Source organism: Coturnix japonica, chromosome 1 (genome assembly GCF_054131305.1).
Source record: "Coturnix japonica strain WE chromosome 1, WE-NBRP24, whole genome shotgun sequence".
NCBI lineage: Eukaryota > Metazoa > Chordata > Aves > Galliformes > Phasianidae > Coturnix > Coturnix japonica.
This window is the reverse complement of record NC_140663.1, coordinates 115767910-115785530: the sequence shown is the minus strand read 5'-3', so window position 1 is coordinate 115785530 and position 17621 is coordinate 115767910. Positions and strand designations below refer to the sequence as shown.

The following is a 17621-nucleotide window of genomic DNA, read 5'->3' as shown; positions in this document are numbered from 1 at the left end:
CACTTAAGTTCTATATGCAGTGAAATTAAAATGAATTCATTCCATTTACAGCCCCAGGAGACTCTTCTCTGATCTTGTTTTTGGTGAGAAGCAGATCTTAGCATATTATAGCATCTCAGAAGGGTGAAGCTTGTTTTTCATTATGCCTACTTTCCTTAATCTGGAAAGTACGAAAGTGTCAAGGTTGTTTCCCTTTTCTATCACTTACTGTCAGCTGGAGAGTAGCTGAAGCTCTCTGTGTCCATATTCCATACCGCTAAGGACAATAAAATATTCTCACTGCTTTCCTAAAACTAGTATTCTATTCAAACTCAAGTATTCATGCTGACTGGAGAACTGCAAAATGAGGTTTGATTTTTGCATAAAAGTTCATACTGGATGACTGCTCAAATTCTCTGAAAAACCGTAACCTTAAATGTGTCCATGTGAAAATAGATAGTAGACAACTTCTAGAAATTTTCTTAGGAATAAATGTTTAAGAATGTTCTTGCTAGTTGTCTTTGAAATTGCACTCTTAGTGTTTATGTTTAATTTAGTATTTTGCAGAGGAAGGGGTTCAACTGTGTTTGTTGTACATTATTCATGTTATTCTTCATTGCAAACCTTCAGTAAACTTCTGTTTTCCATTCCTTTAAAGTACTGGTTTGGAAGAAATGGCTTATAACAACCTTAGTGAAACAAATTTAAACTTTTTCACTCATAATTAGACTTCCAGTTGCAGCATAGTGCATTAGCACACTGCCAAGATCTCAGATAATAACTATTTATTTATTTATTTATTTATGTAGTTCTAATTGCTTCTGTACATGCATATTTTTTTCTAAGTTTTCTTTCTGGTAAAATCAGAAGAATCATATTTGGGATTTTTCTTTCTTTCTCTCTTTCTTTCTTTCTTTCTTTCTTTCTTTCTTTCTTTCTTTCTTTCTTTCTTTCTTTCTTTCTTTCTTTCTATGTCACCATTTATATTTAAATGATTCAATTTTGGAAATAAAAAAAATAAATTTCTATTTAAAGGTTAAATTCACTATCAATTTTCAGATAATTGGTTTTGAATATTTTAGTAGCATTTTGTGTATCAAAATTTGTTTTTGTGCCCAAATTTTGAAAAAAATGTCTGGAAAGAGACATTTATGGACAAATTCTTGGAGCTGACCTCAGTTCACAGAATGGCAGAACTGGGTTGGAAGGGACTTCTAGGGATCTTCTACTGCAGCCCCTCTGGTAAAGCAGGTCACCTCCCTTGCCCTGCTGGCCATGCTCTTTTTAATGAACCCCAAGATGCCATTGGCCTTATTGGGCACATGGGCACACTGCTGGTACGTGGTCACCATTTTGTCTTTCAGGAAACTCCAGTCCTTCTCTGCAGACAATTTTAAACTTGTCTGAAAATAGTTGCAGTAGTTGCTTGAGTTGTCTTTGCAACTTTGTCTTGTGTGTTTGTCTCAATATCAGGAAAATAACCGTATGAATCCTGCATTCCTGTTCACACCACTCAGGATGACTGCATCCACTTTATGTCAGATAAGAGTTATTGTCTTCCATTTTTAAAGGACAGAAAGGACAAATGACAAAATATAATTCTGAATAGTTTTCTTTTTCATTTTTGTGGTCCTTAGCAAACTAGCTATGCATTGTTACATTCTTAAGTGTGTTGCTCTTCATTTTTTTAGCTGTATCTCTTTCTAATTCCAGTGGATAACTGGTACATGAAAAGCATAAGAAACAGGTAGGAAGTTACCAATAATTTTGTTTGTGCCAACATTATCTGTCTTCAAAATTATATTGACAGTTCTTTAAATGAACTGAAAATCACATGGTCAGTTCAGTAAGTGAATAGACTTTGCAGCCAAATCTTTAGCAGTTGTCTGGGTTACATGCATTAGATTACTTAAAGTGATTATTTATTTATTTATTTATTTATTTATTTATTTATTTTTCTTAGGCAAAATGTATATTTCCACGTACCTGTTACCTTCCTACTAGGAAGCATAATATTGCATTGGCACTTCTGATTTTAGCAACATAGTTTCTGTACCCATTTGTGTGTGTATGTATAAAGGAGTGTTCGTTCTTTTTTATAATGAAGTTTAGGAAGATAATTCTTTCTCAGGTCCTACCATTTAGCAGATTATCTTGGCTCATGAATAGATTTCAGCGGAACCTTCTAATTCCACTGCAGTTGCTCACCAGCTCACTGTTGTTTTCCTTCATGTTTTTAGCTCTATATTACTCTATATTCTGCACAGTTCTTCATGCAAGCCTCTTCTAGCAACAACCAGTTCTTGTAAACTAACATTATGTCTTTCCTTATGTCTTTGAATATCACTCATTTTCCACCTACACAAGAATATTATGTGTTGTCTTTTGACTGATGTAACAATATAGCATCCCAAGATACCCAGATAAATGTTTCTAAAGAATACGAATTTTGACTGAACAAGTAAAGTTAAAAACTTTTGAACTGAAATAGCATATTTTTATAAGCTGTTCAAGGAATGTACATATTAATAAAAAATATATACTTTTGTGTAGAAACCATATAATATTCTTCATATGACATATATAGCTCTAGAAAAACTCGACAAACAAAAACCTTTTTTAAATTGCTAAATTTTTGGAGAGTAGAGTACATACACATATGTGATATCTACTTTAATTAAAGTTAGTAGAGAACCTTGAACTTCTAAGCAGGAAGAAAGGAGTTAGTCCAGTAATAACAACAGTTATCTTAGGAATATTTTTGACTGAATTTGAACATTAATCTGCTACTCTGTAGAAAAGTTGAAGAGTTGGCTTTAGTTAGAATGTGAGAGCGTACCTTGGCTACAGAGCTCACTTGAAATACAGTAAAAGACTGTGTGCAATTTGCATTTGTATGTAATGGTATGCCCAAAGGGTTATGCTCAAGTGAGTCTTAAGGAGAGACCAGCTCATCAATTTGCAATGAAGAACAGACTTGTTTAACTTGTTCTTCTACCAAAAGAAGAAACAAAATAATAGGAGTAAAGGAAAGCCCAGATCCACCCATTGTAGATTAAATGCAGCAAAAATAAGGTCCAGGCTATAACACAGAAATAACTCCTGTTCATTTCAAGTCCTTATCAGAAAATATGATATAGCCATCAGTAATTGAGCACAGTGCTAGTATTAGAGAAATGACATTCATATCCAGTGTGTCATGTCATCATGGAAATATTAATATGTTTTACTGAGATACTTTTATTTACCCTTCTGGCCTTTACCTGTCTATTGGAGTTCTGGTTGTCGGTGTGATTATGGAAGAATAAATAGATGAAGGATAGTAAAACTGAAGAGGAGTCTGTCAAGGAGATCAAATTCTTAGTAATTACGTTGATAGAAGATTTGTGCAAACTAATTACAACCTATTTTAACTTGAGACTATTTATACATGCACCTTCTGTGACTTTTGCTTTTTTATACATGCAAAGGAAAGTGGTATTCTGAAGACAGAGCAAGTGAAACCATTGTGCAATTTACTGAGCAGAAAAATAGATGATGAATAAAGAAGCCATGATGCTCTGGGAAAAGATCTTGAAGGATGCTCCAGACATGTAGCTAGCTTTCTGTGTTTTGGAAGGACTCTGTTATACTGGCTGTGAGGGAACCCTGACAGTTTTACAACTAGGCCCAGGGAAGAAGAGAGATATAGTTATCTTTAAATAATAAGAGGGTCCAGAGGGTTTGAAGAGCAAAAGTATTGTTAATTATTGAGAGATTGATTTGATTCTTGTAGATAACCCTCCGACAAAATGGGATTTTATATCAGCTGAGAGTAAGTGAGAGAGAACTCTCAATTTTTAAGATCTTTATACAGCTCATCAGCTTTACAGATTAGTCCAACAGCTCTTTACATCTCCTAGTATATTACACTGGCTTCTCCACAGACACAGATACTGACAGGTATGCTTTAGCTTTTATAATGCTTAGGCAATGGGTAGTTAAACTCTGCACTTGTGTTTTTCCAGCACCTCATGAAGTTCCAGGTCCTCTGAAGCACTGCAGTGCAATAGATTATTGTACTATTGTGCAATTGTACAGTACTCTGCCAAGGCTGTATTTTGCACAATATAAGCATGATGTTACATAGCAGCATAGCTGACAGCATTCAGCTCTTCAAAAAAACTAGCAGTGTAATTCATAGACATGATATAGTCTCGCATGTGTCTGTCTTCAATCCCACATGTTTTGCAAGATGACAGATGCTGTAGATATAGGCAAGCCTGAAGAATTTTTTTATTCTGTAAGGAAAAAAAAAAAACAACAACAAACTCACAGTACAACTTCTATGTTTCTGTTTTTTTTCCCGTGTCTTTGAACTTACCTTTATGAACCTATTGTTAGGTCTTACGATAATTCACAAATTCTTAAATTTGTATTGTGTGTAAGTCCTTTGAATTGCCTGGTGATACAATGTCCAACTACATAAGAGTTGATGGAAAATTTGTTTTCAAAGTTATTCAGTAGAAGTGTTCTATCAAAGATAGGGGTGTGTTAAGACAGTCTGACTGCAGAGCTCTCGTGCATTTTTTCTGCCCTTCTGTCAAGGTGTTGCAGTGCTCTGAACTGAATTCTCAAGTGGAGTACATACTGTGTGTTCTACAAAAGCATCCAGTGCACCAAATAATAGTGCCTTTTGGCCTTTTCTGTTCTTCGCTGTTTGTCCTGACAATCAAGCACTTTTAAAGAGCCAGAAGAAATGCTGAGTATAGAATCACATAGCTTCCCAGAATGTATATTTTAAATACCAATAAATGAGAAGAATGTTTCTGCTCTGGGAAATGTTCTGTGCATAAATTCAAAGATGTCTGAGGGGAAGTGCTAGATTGTTTACCTGGAGACACTGGAAAGTGAGGAACCTGATGAGGTTTAAAAGTAGTGAGTGTAGAGTTTTGCACCTGTGGAGAAACAATGGCATGCGTCAGTTCAGGATGGGGGATGACCTGCTGTAGATGAGCTCTGCAGAGAAGGACCTGGACAACAGATTTCCTGTGAGCAGTGTGCCCTTGAGGCCAAGAAATCCAATGATTTCCTGTAGTGCATTAAGAAGAGTGTGGCCAGCATGTCAAGAGAGGTGATTCTCCCCATCTAATCTTCCCCAGAGTTGCCACATTTAGAATACTGTGTCCAGTTCTGGGCTTCCCACATTATAAAAAGACAGGGGTCTCCTAGAAAGCAGTTCAAGAAAGGGCCACAAAGATGATGAAGGGCCTGGAGCATCTCCCATGTGAGGAAAGACTGAATAACTTGGGTCTGTCCAGTCTGAGGAAAACAAAACTGAAGGGGAATCTGATTAATGTTTATAACTATATAAAGGGAGGTGGGAGACAAATGGATGAGGCCAGGCTCTTCTAATTGATGCAAAGTGATAGGTCAAGGAATAATGACCTAAAACATGAGCATAGGAAGTTCCATAATAATGTGCAGAAAAATTTCTTTATGGTAAGGGTTTTGGAGCACTGGAACAGGTTATCCAGTTGTGGAGACTCCTTCTATGGTGATACTCAGGACCCATCTGGAGGCCTACTTGTGTGACCTGTTGTAGGGTACCTTCTTTACCAGAGGAGTTGGACTCAATGATCTCTTGATGTCCCTTCCAGTCTCTTCAATTTTGTGATTCTGTGATGATTATTATTTTCAATTTTAATTGTGAGGAAACAACAAAGAATTCAAATACTAAGACAATCTTTCAAGATATTATTGGAAAAGGAGATGGAGAAATGCTCCCATCCTGTCCAGTTGTGTCCTGTCCCTCCTCCCCACTAAGACTAAGCCATTGCTGCTGTTACAGCCAAAGCCTTCGGTACTTATTAAAGCCTGCCACACCTTATTGTCTGTGCCAGCAAGGTGATCTCTGTTTTTAGAGCTGCTTCCCTTGCACTGACTCTCAAGCAGCATTCAGAGGATACTCCTAGACTAATGCATGTAATGACCATCATCCTCTGACCCTGATTTAAGTGCAGACCAAATGAACTGGAAGTCTCCATGTTCTGTCATTGAATTGGTTCCTTAAGGTGAATTCTCTTACAATGTGAAAAATGCCATAGGATAGAAGAAGCTGTAAAGAATCTTAAGGTCACTTACATACTTTTAAATTCATGCTATGAGCTGGAACTGCAGTCTGTGACTCTTCTTTAATCCACTGAAACATTTATGTCTTTAAACCTTTCTTTAAACATTCAGTGTGATGTAGTTACAGCATGTGATGTACCGGTTCATTTCTGCCCTTCATAGACCTTCAGGTGCTTTCTATTCTAGTGAACAAATGACTTGATTAATGAATATTAACCGTCATTGCACATATAAATATTTAACAAGTTACTAAAGTAACAAAATTACTGTGGACTTAAAAAAAAAAAAATCAGTAAAATACCACAAAGAATTTTTCACCCAGTATTTAAAAAAGAAAAAAAAAAAAAAAAAAAAAAGACAAACATTTCTCTCATGAGGAAAATTTGAGAGACCTGGTACTGTCCAACATGGAGAAGGTTGGAGAATACTGAGACAATTTTAAATCTCTAATGGGCAGGCATCGTGAGGATGGGGCCAGCCTCTTTTCAGCGATGTGCAGCAACAGAACAAGGAACAATGGGTACAACCTGGAGCGCAGAAAGTTCTGTCTGAACATGAGAACAAATTTATTTTTATTTCAAGGATGATAGAACACAGGACCAGGCTCTCCAGACATTGTGGATTCTTCTTCTCTGGAGATAATCAAAACCCTCCTGGATGTTTTCTTGTGTAGGGAATTTACTTTAGCAGGGGGATGGACTCAGTTATTTCCAGAGGTCCCTTCCAGTCCATAACATTCTGTGGTTCTGTGTGGATCTTTGACAAAAAATTCAGCAGAAGGGCATTAAGGAAAGTAAATAACTAATGACTGTGTTTTTTTTGGTGTTTGTATGTGCTCTGATGGACAGGTGAATGAATTAATTTAAGAATGAAAAGCAGATTTTGACTCTAATTATTCCCCAATCTGTTTCTGGGGAAATGCATTCTTCCCCAACTGGGGAAGACTGTGTGCTTCCTTTAAAATGCCTGTCTGTTCCTGTCTGCCTGATCTATTTTGTAATGCTTGAGGAGAGTAATAGCCATTTCTTGTTTATTCCTTTCTTGTTAAGTATTTTTAGGTTCTCCAGTCTTCTGTTCAAGATCATTTCTTGAAGGAAATGATTAATATTTGCTTGTTCTTAGTACAGGAATTAATTCTTATCTTGAACAGTGAAGGCACTGAGTGAAGTTACCCTAGTGCAGGAAGTTCAGTGTCTGTACACAGACTGTTAAGCAAAGTCAAAATTGCCTATCTGAAAGATTTTTTGTTCCCACTTTGCAAAGTAATGTCTCACCTAAAAATTGAACTACTGTAAAAGTTATGTATCTTGAATGCCTCTTGAAGCCTAAGACATGATCTGCTATAGCAGTTCCTGTCATCACATTTAATCTCTATCTCAACGTTTGCTAAGAAAGCATGTGGCAGAGTGTGATGGGTTAATACCACAAGGAGATGAAAGGAGAAAAAGATAAAAAAATGTAATTATTTTTATTATAAGTTCCTTTAAGTCTTCTGTAATTTAGTTAATCCAAGTTCTCCCAAAGCACTGAAGTGGTCATCGTTTCATAAATTTGTGTTGCAAGAAAATCACTGTGTTTTGCTTGATTTTGTTTTTCTCTTTCAGTATGTTGCAGTTCTTCTTTGTCTGAGGTTGTATAGAGAGACTGATTTATTGTGGTGTAAATTAGAGTTTCATAAGACGAGATGATTTTCAGTTGGTCTTTTTATCATTTATTGTTTTGTGTTTGGAAACTGCAGGTGAATCTGTCTGGAAGGTCTTTTTCTTCACTCCAAACTTCACTCCTGAGGATTCCAATGGTTGCTATGACTCTCATGTTTGCTTTTGCTATGGAGGTTTCGTCACGCACCATGATCCCCCACTGCTCTTCGATCTCTCCAGAGACCCTGAAGAGAAAGTCCCACTGACCCCAGAAACAGAGAGCCGGTTCTATGAAATTCTCAGTGTCATGCAGCTAGCAGTAGATAACCACACCAGATCTCTGCAAGCTGTCTCTGACCAGCTGTCCTGGAACAACCTTGTCTGGAAGCCTTGGCTGCAGCTTTGTTGCTCATCCTTCTCTCAGTTTTGCTACTGTGACTATGACTCAGAAAACAGCCTGCCAGAATTGCATTCTGGATAAACAAACTGCAACTTCATTGTTTTCCTTCTCAGAACAAGGAGAATATCTAGGTAGCTTTAGAAGTCTTTGTTATATAGGATAAACAGTCTTTAGTACAATATTACAGTAGAATTTCAAAAATTATGCCATAAGAAGGAGCTTAAAAAACAGCTTATCTGACTTAATAATACAATAAATGGTAGAAAAAAGGTTTTGCTGCCCATATCCATAAAAGTATGCCTTTTCTAGAGGAGATCATTTTTCACATTTTCAGCTTCAACATTGTTCTTACACAATGAGGAATTTACATACTGTTTCTGTCTGTTATAGCCACTAAATGCACACACAGCAGTCCTTGTCAGTATTATCCATGGCTATTAGGACATTCTACCAAAAATTAACAAATAGAGAATATAACGGAGGAAAAGTTCTTGTAACTATAGTTTGATGACTGATAGACAAGAAAAGAACAGATTCTACAAGCATCAGTGATATCAGATAGAATCATAGAACCATAGAATTGCTCAGGTTGGAAAAGACCTTAAAGATCATTGACACAGCCTAACCACACTACCCTAACTAACAACCCCCTAAATCATGTCCCTGAGCACCACATCAAAACAGTTTTAAACACATCCAGGGATGGTGTCTCAACCACCTCCCTGGGGAGCCTATTCCAGTGCCTAACAACTCTTTCTGTAAAGAAGTTTTTCCTGATATTCAACCTAAACTTACCGTTGTGCAACTTAAGGACATTTCCCTCTGTCCTGTCACCTGTCACCAGAGAGAAGAGACCAACATGAAATAAGAAACAGGCTGCCAAGAATCTAATGTTGTATGTGCCATAAAAATATAGAAAGTATTAGAGTATAAAGTATATTTTCTATAAAGTATAGAAAATATAGTGGAAGACCTTAGTCCACAATAAAATTGTGTTCCCTCACTAGGATCATGTTACATGGCATCAACCTTTGCTTGGGAAGGAAACCACTTCAAGTGCACCAAATAGGTGCATAAATGTATGCCGTAACTCTCCTGGAAAACACACAAGCCAAATTCATACTCTCTCACTTAACTCACCATCAAAACCAGATCAATCAATAAATAAATGTTTAATCCCTGAGGTAGACAAACCCTGATGTTCAGGACTCAATTGCTAAAATGAAACATTTCATCCATGTTTAATATCTGTGTTCCAAATTTATACTATAAATATACTATCCATTTATTGTACCTGTTTTTCCACTGGTAAGTGAAGTGTGGCTCACAAATAAACAGTATTTGGTCTTGCTTTAAATATTTTTAGCTGTTATTTAAACTCCTTGAATGGAACTTACCATTTTCTGACAATAAACTTGGACCTGAACATTTACATTTTCTCAAAGCCAAATGTAACTCTCTCCAAGTTCTTAATAAGGCCTTGGGAAAGCTACAGTACTTCAGGGCTGATTTCTGTATCCATTTTTATCTGCATCTTATTCAGTCACATTTTCTGTTCACTCTATAGCCAGGCAAACTATTTTCTTTGGCAGATTGTACCAGAGCAGAACATATCAGCAAAACACAAAACTGATTTGATGCTTGATAATAGAAGGTGACTTGCTTCTTATCAGAAAACACTAGTTAATTCCAACATTATGATGTATTACAATATGTTTGTTTGGTGGTATTAGTGCAACACTAATGCAAAAGGGATCTCAGTTGATAATAATGCAATAGCTTCAACCAGCAGACATTGAGGTTGTGACCCAGTTGTTGGGAGCTGCTGAAGCCTGTCATATAAAAATATATTGTGATATATGGTGTATTTCTTTCTCTCTGTAAAATCTATTTTATTTGATTTTTCTCTTGCAATTTCCTGTCTTGGGAAATGTTGTACTCTTTCCTTGAATTCCAATTTTTGATATTTCACCTTTTGTTTATGACTGTCTATCTTAAGTATGTGCTCTGTGACCTCTGTGTAGCAAAATCCTATGTGTGCTGATGAAGTTAGTCAGTTCAGATATTTCCCCAGTAGCCTCTCAGGACTGTTTATATTGTATCTGGAAAGCTGTCAGGTGCCTATTCATGCAGCATAATTCCGTCCTTGCTTTATTTAAATACTGAATACACGAGGTAAATTTAGTAAGAAAGATCCCTCTGGTTAAAATAAAAATACTCCTCTGTAGTGTTTATAACAGAATCTATGTATCCCAAATTTCTGGTCCCCAACTTGTAGCCAGAGTGCTCACTAGTGCTGTTCCCTCCATGTCTGCCATGCAGCTGGAGGGTAGCCCAACTGCAGCCAGGGCAGTGAGGATGCTCTCCAGTTACCACAGCTCTTCTGCAGTTTATGTGGTCTTTGCAAGCAAATACTCCTGATGAATCATATGAGCAAAAATATATGTTAGGTATGTAGCTGGAACTCAGAAAAGGCCTCATTGTATCTCTTTTGTTTCCACAGTTTCTAGGCTGTGACCTTAACAGGGACCTCAGTTTATATTGTTAAGGACATCTACACCTACTTTTCATCAGGAAGATGCTATGTTACTGTTATATCTTTACTTTCTGAAGATTCAAGAATTGTTTTTCCTCTCAGCATAGCAGCTGATCTGTGCTACCTGACAGAAGTACTAAAAATGAATATTTTATTTCTGCTCTGATTTTTTCTTGAATGAATAGACTTTCTTTTATACTCCCCTTGGGTTTTGGTGCCATTTCTCTGGTCTCCTTTCTTAAAACCTTGAAACCCTGAAACACTTTTCCACTTATTTCTTTGCCACCAACTCCTCCAAATCACTTGTCATGTTGACCACATCAGATATTTTGCCCTGATCTATCAGTGAGTAAAAAGTGGTCTTTGTGAAAATAACTGATTTTTAGAGCATCTTGACTCAGAAAACCTTCTATTTATTTAACTTCCAGTCAGAATTAGCAGAAGAATAAAATGTAAGAAATTAAAGCACACCCAAGTTATCCTGAATAATAAAAGTTATTTCTTGTTTGTACCACAAGATTCATATTTACCAAAATTTAATTCATTATAGCATTTAATACTTTGACAGAAGCAATAAAATCTGAACTCAGTTTTTACAGTTTTTCCTCCAAGAAAGATTTCTTTCAAGTATTTTTCATTCCAATGCTATTTCATTTAATGCCTAAAATAGACTTTCCCTGTGCTGAAAATGTATTGTACCTTCTGTTCTAGAGGTAGCATGTCAGATCACAGTAATTAAAATACTCTTCTTTATCTCCAAACTAAAATGAGAAACATGATATACCATTTTTGTTATGGCATTCCTGATCTAATCTGGGTAGTTTTGTTTTTCGTAACAAGTTATTGATGGGATATATGTGAATCACAATTTATTAGCAAGGAAGACATAAGGAGAATATGCAACTGTCTTCCAATCTATCATTTAACTATCATCTATATTGTAACATGGTGCCTGACAGTGGAATACATTAGTTTAAACTGGGAGTTCAGATTCAGAGGAAAGTATATTCCACTAGAGAGTTATTTAACAGTATCACATTGTAGTTTATCACAGAGTCCTTGTATGGCCCAGAGCAAGTCATTTAACTCTGTTTTCAGCTCCTCATCTTTTCCTAAAGAATATCAGGTTTTCTGTAACTGGTAGGAATACTGAAAGTGTAAGAAGTACTTAAAGTAGTGAGTTGGTAAAGGTGCACTTTCTGGTCATCTTCTCTATAAAATGTACAATTTAAGAGATGAAAAACTAGGCTGTGAAAAGGTATCCTTGAACCTCAGATGTGTGTGTAGGCTCTATGCTCACTATTTTACACATGTGGGGTTATGGCCTGGAGCAGAGAGAGCAGATGGCTAAAAAGATACATACGGAGAAAGATGTCAGTCTCTTATTTCAAATTATGTTTATTCTCAGTCTTTCCTCTTTCAGCAGACGTAGGACACTACACCACATGGAATTACTTTAATATTTCTCCCTTGTGGACTGGATGACACAGGTTCCTGTGTCTTTAAAAAGTTCGATGTTCTTACTTGCCTTATATTACTGTGGAAAAAAAGAAAAAAGAAGGGAAGGGAAAGGAAGGGAAGGGAAGGGAAGGGAAGGGAAGGGAAGGGAAGGGAAGGGAAGGGAAGGGAAGGGAAGGGAAGGGAAGGGAAGGGAAGGGAAGGGAAGGGAAGGGAAGGGAAGGGAAGGGAAGGGAAGGGAAGGGAAGGGAAGGGAAGGGAAGGAAAATACAGTTTTTTGGAGAGAGAGCCTTTTCAGTTCAATGAAATCCATCTGAAAGTTCACAGAGATCAAAGTGAATATGGCCCATATCCTTCACAGATCAGTGAGAATTGTCACTTGTCAGCAATTGCTTATCTCACATTGTAGTAAAGTGAGATCTGGATGTTCAGATGTGTGGACAGTGTAGAAGAATTTAACTTAAGGTGTCATCCAATACAGGAAAATAATTTAGAAAGAAATGAAAAGAGCACAAGCATAGCTGCAGGACTGAAATGTTCTAATGCCATGTATGCTAGCACACCTTAGACTGCCTAATTACTTCTTTATACTGATCAAATGGGAGAATGCAATTGCTAAAGCATCTAATACATTGGTTACACTCAGCACAGCTGTTGCCATTAGGAGATGTACTAAAACTTTCTTTTATTAACTTTGATAAGGACATGCTAATTCTGTACATAAGATCAACATTTGAATCTTTGTTGTTTCTCTTTCCTCTAGTCTTACCTGTACACCATCAGAAATGTGCTTTGAGGAGCTCACATTCAGGTGTACTCATCTTAGATGAGTACACTGCAAGCAGGGAGGCTGGCTGTATGGGCAGGAGGAATCTGGCATAACAGAACTCTGCGCTGGGGGCCACCAGGGAGTAAATGTTGCTCTGGGGATTTCTCCAATCTCAAGACAGAGTCCTACTAATTGCAAGTGGATTTGAATGTATCAGGAACTGTGAGCAAGCAAAAGGAACAAGGGAACATTTGGTAGGAGTGCTAGGAACACTGATAAAACCACATGGCTTTTTCAGATTATTCAGATGTTCTCTGTAGTTGTCACTGGCATTGAAAGCAACAAGAATCTACCTAGAACTTCACCTACACAGCTGATAAGGGATGTTTCAAATTGTTCTTAAGACTACCCACAGCAGCTGCAGTCTGTCAGCTCAGCACTCAAAGCAATGAGTGTGCACCAACAAAAAGTCACTGAAGTTTTTCTGTGCTCGTTGTAAGAACTGAATTCCAGCCTTCTACTGAAGCTTGCATTACACTAGCTTGTTCAATTATCTTATGGTCACATCTTTAGTTTTAGTTAGTTATCAAACAGTGCAGACCTTGAGTGATCTATATTGTAGTACTTGTACAGCTTCCTCTGAACACTAAGAAAGCATTTATTAATCACGCTAGCTTCCCTGATATATGAATAATATTTTACTGTATTTGATTTATGTTAAAAAATAAAAAAAAAAAAAGTGAAGAACTTGAAATTATAAGGCAGAAATCTTCATTTTGACAATTAAGGGAATTTCATATGAATTTGCTCTGTGTAGCATTATTTATAACAAAAGATTAGAGACAAGGCATCTCAAAAGCCTCATGAACTCAGGTTGGGCTGTAAGAAAATATCTTCAGCTCACTGTGGTCATCATTGCTCTCAAATGAAGCTAAGATCTAAAGGAAAACAAAAAACAATGCTTAATAAGACAAATCTCTTTGATTGTCTTTCAGCAAAATGCTGTAGTGAGAGGTCCTCCCTAGCAGCTAGATGGCATTCTGCCCTTTCTGGAAATTAGTGACAATGAAGAGTTTAGTTAGAATTCAAGCAGTGACATTGATGAGTGCTATGTGAAAGCTGCAGATTAACTGTTGTGCCTATCAGTTTCTAAATACTCACTACCAGGTTACATAAATACTAACCTGACAAAGCAGGAGGAATAGATAACTTGGAAAGAGGTAAACAAATGTTCATAAACTGAGGTCTTGGGTGTGCTTCCTATCTCTGACACCATTTATGGGCCTCTGACAGTTTCATTCCATTGTGTCCAGCCTCAAAGTGATGCGGAAGAAAGAATGGAGTCCATAGATAAAAATGGACCACCAATGATGACATGCCTAATTTAAAAACAAACAAGCAAACATAAAACATAATAATAACACAATAAGACTGTGAGTTTCATCAGAGAATGCAACAGCAAGCCAGATTAGAGGAGGCAAGCAAATTATCACGAGAATGAGGGATGAGCTCAAGATCTTTGAAGGCATACAGACTGGGAATGAAGAATATCACTCATCTTTCTGTTAATACTGTGCCAATGGAAAGCAAACAATGGTAAGTGTGGAGAATTGAGAAGAGGATAATACTCCCTGGAGGTAAGGACACTTGGTTAGGTGGTGATGACAGCCTTGCTACAGAACTTCAAGACTGATTAAGTATTTTAATCACATGAAGTACATAGGTCACCTCTAGAGCAGAAAGAGACATACCTTAGGGCTACAAAGTCACTTTATCTTACTCGCTCCCTGATCTGATGAATCTAGGATTCCCTCCTACAGAGTAGCAAACCTTGTATAGGAAAGGTTGAAGTTATTGTCATTCTCTTTTCACACCCAGACAGCTGCTTAATTTATATTTCATGTCCCATCTAGGAAAGAGTCCAGAGAATAATAAAGAGAAAAAGAAAAGAAAAAAAAAAAAAAAAAAAAGAAAGAAAAAAAAAAAGAAAAAAAAAAAAAAAGAAGAAGAAAAAAGAAGAAGAAGAACAAGCATGGGATAACCAGCAAGACCTGAATAAAGCTCAATACGTTTGTGTTTAGGCAGTTGAATCTCACTTCATTCTCCTGGAATCTTTAAAATCTTATATAAAGTAAGAACGATTTCAAGGTTGCTCAAAGGAAGTTTTTCACAGTCGGAATACTTCAGTTAAATGCCAAAAGCTTCTCTATCCCTTCCTTGCTTGTTGGTTGGTTTGCTTCTTCTTGTTTGTTCATTTGTTTTTTCATCTGATCTGCAGCTCTTTTACTCTCTACCATGCTCTGAAAATCAGTGAAGAAAGATCCTAATGAGATTATTTAAAAGAAGTGTCATCATACAGGTCAAGCAATTTGTTTTTAAGGTTATATTAATCATTTTGTATGCCAGCATTTTAATTACTGTACGAGGATGAGATATTTTTAATTACAATAGAGTTTTGCCAACAGTAAATTAAGATCTTTTCCAATTTACATTTTCTTACATTTTCTGTTAACATCAATTATGATTTTGTTGAATGAGCTGGACTTGGAGAATACTGCTCAAGTTCTGCAAAAAAAATTATGGCATTTAATATGCAGCAGTCAATTTCTAATATAGTGTGTGTGTATTTGTGGTGTTAAAAAGCTCACATTTTTACATAAATACCTTATGTCTTCCATCTTCTAATCTCCAGAAATACTTATTTGCCAAGCAAATAAATGAGTGCTTGAATTGTGAATGTAAAATTATTTTAGGTCTCCATCTGCTAAGTATTTTTTTCAATTTGTTTTTAAAGTTACAAATGTTTATCCTGAATTATATTGGGTATAAGACCAGTTGCAACATGTTAATGGATAAAATTTCTTAATAATCTGTATTATCACAAGACTGCATACATAGCCAGTATGATTATGAGCAGAAATTTCTAGTTGAGCAAGATATTTGAAGATGTACTCAGAAGCTTTTATGAGTGAAATTCTTTAGCAACAGATGATATACAGACTGATTTGTGCATAACGTTTAATTCCTGACTGTTTTAATATCTTTAACTTTCTTTAAAATTCACAAACTGTATGTGGTTTAAGTGCTTGGTGTTTCCAGCCTTTCCATAGTTCCAGGATTTGCCTGTGTGGTATTTAAAGCTTTCCTCCAGTCTTTCTCTTTGTTGGAAATATAATAAAAGCTAATATTTTTTCTGAGTTCAACAGCCAATTCCTTCTGTTACTAGGAGACTATTTACCATAACGATCATGATGGCTAAAAATAAGAAATAACAGAACAATGAAAGGCTTTCAAAAAGGATAAATCCAATGGCACTGAAGGTCAAATACTATCCAGCTATAAAATATACTTTTTTGCATGGGTCACAAGAAGTGCCACTGAATCAATTAAATTCCACTGTTAAAAACTGAGGAAAACAAATATTTAAATGAGAGCTGAAAAGCATTTTTCATGCAGAGTTTGAAACTAGTTTGAAAGAACATTAACGACTTTCTCATTGGCTTATGGCTCCATGGAAATAAAATACTGCTGGCAGGACAGAAAGTGAGCTAAAAGATCGAGAAACTGCATGCAGAAATCAAGTACATAAACTAGATAAGTAACCAGAAAGAGACAAAAAAAAAAAGCATATGTCAGCTCTTCCAACCTTCATAAGCAGAATAGTGAGGAAACATGAAATTAAAAATTCTAAATCAGAATAAGAAAATGTTTACAGTTCTTCCTGTGTGTTGTGCATTAGAGAATAGTATTTCTTTCTGAAATGAATAGATAGGTGCCTACTGTTTCAGACTTGGGTGGAAAATGACATGTTTAATTTAGAGACCTAAGAAATATCTCTAAACAACTACTTTTATTGTATGTCTTTAGTTCAGAATTGCAATGTTTTAATTAATTAATTAATTAATTTATTTAGGCTGCTACAGGAAAGTCATTCTTGTGTTAATTGTAAGCAACAAGATTAAACAAATAGATTCCCTTTCCCCCAGATATGCTGAAACAGAAGACCTCAGGGGCAATTTCAGAAAAAGTCACAATCTAGATAAAACTAGATTTGTTAAAGCTAGATAAAACTAGATTGTTAAAGCTACCAGATTCTGTGACAAAGGATATCTTGCAGGATCCTTGAAAGTTCTTACAGTAACCCTTTGACTATTCCTTAAATAAAATGAAAGAAATGTATAAATTTTATTTAATCAGGCTCTGGTGGTCAGTATTATAACAGGCCAAATAATTAGACAAACAAAATGTATTTGGGGGCAGATACATCTTAATGTAATAAAGCTGATGACTGAGACGTCTTCAATTTGTGCCAAGGTAAATTTAGGCTGGACATTAGGAAACACTTCTTTACAGAAACAGTAGTTAAACACTGGAATAGGCTCCCCAGGGAGGTGGTTACTCAATCACCTGTACCTGGATGTGTTTAAGAGCTGTTTTGATGTGGTGCTCAGGGACATAATTTAGCGGGGGGTTGTTAGTTAAGTTAGTGTGGTTAGGTTGTGGTTGGACTCAATGATCTTTAAGGTCACTTCCAACCTGAGTAATTCTATGATTCTATGATTCTATGATTCTAAGTCAGTAACTCCATTTTCTAATTTATCTCCCTCTCTTTAACCTTGCTCTTTGCTTACTTTCCTTTCAGTGCAACATCATGACCCTAAACACCTTTGAAAAATGTAATTTTGTAAAATTCTGAAGACTACTAAAAGGGAGCTTCTGAAGAGAATA

General features: G+C 36.2%; 1 protein-coding gene across 19 annotated transcripts in view; it reads left to right on the top strand.

The window, feature by feature from the left end:
* The window catches only part of STS (steroid sulfatase), a 93076-nt gene extending 81624 nt beyond the window's left edge, over positions 1–11452 (top strand). For 17 of the 19 annotated variants that reach the window (XR_014947444.1, XM_085550878.1, XM_015848896.3 and 14 more), the window contains one exon: positions 7829–11452. Coding sequence is in view for 17 of the 19 variants with exons in the window: in XM_015848896.3 (XP_015704382.2) it covers positions 7829–8211 (383 nt within the window). In the remaining 2 variants the exon portion in view is untranslated. The remainder of the gene's footprint in view (positions 1–7828) is intronic. The other 2 variants (XR_014947446.1, XM_085550881.1) reach the window with 1 other exon arrangement.
* The last annotated feature ends 6169 nt before the right edge of the window (positions 11453–17621 follow it).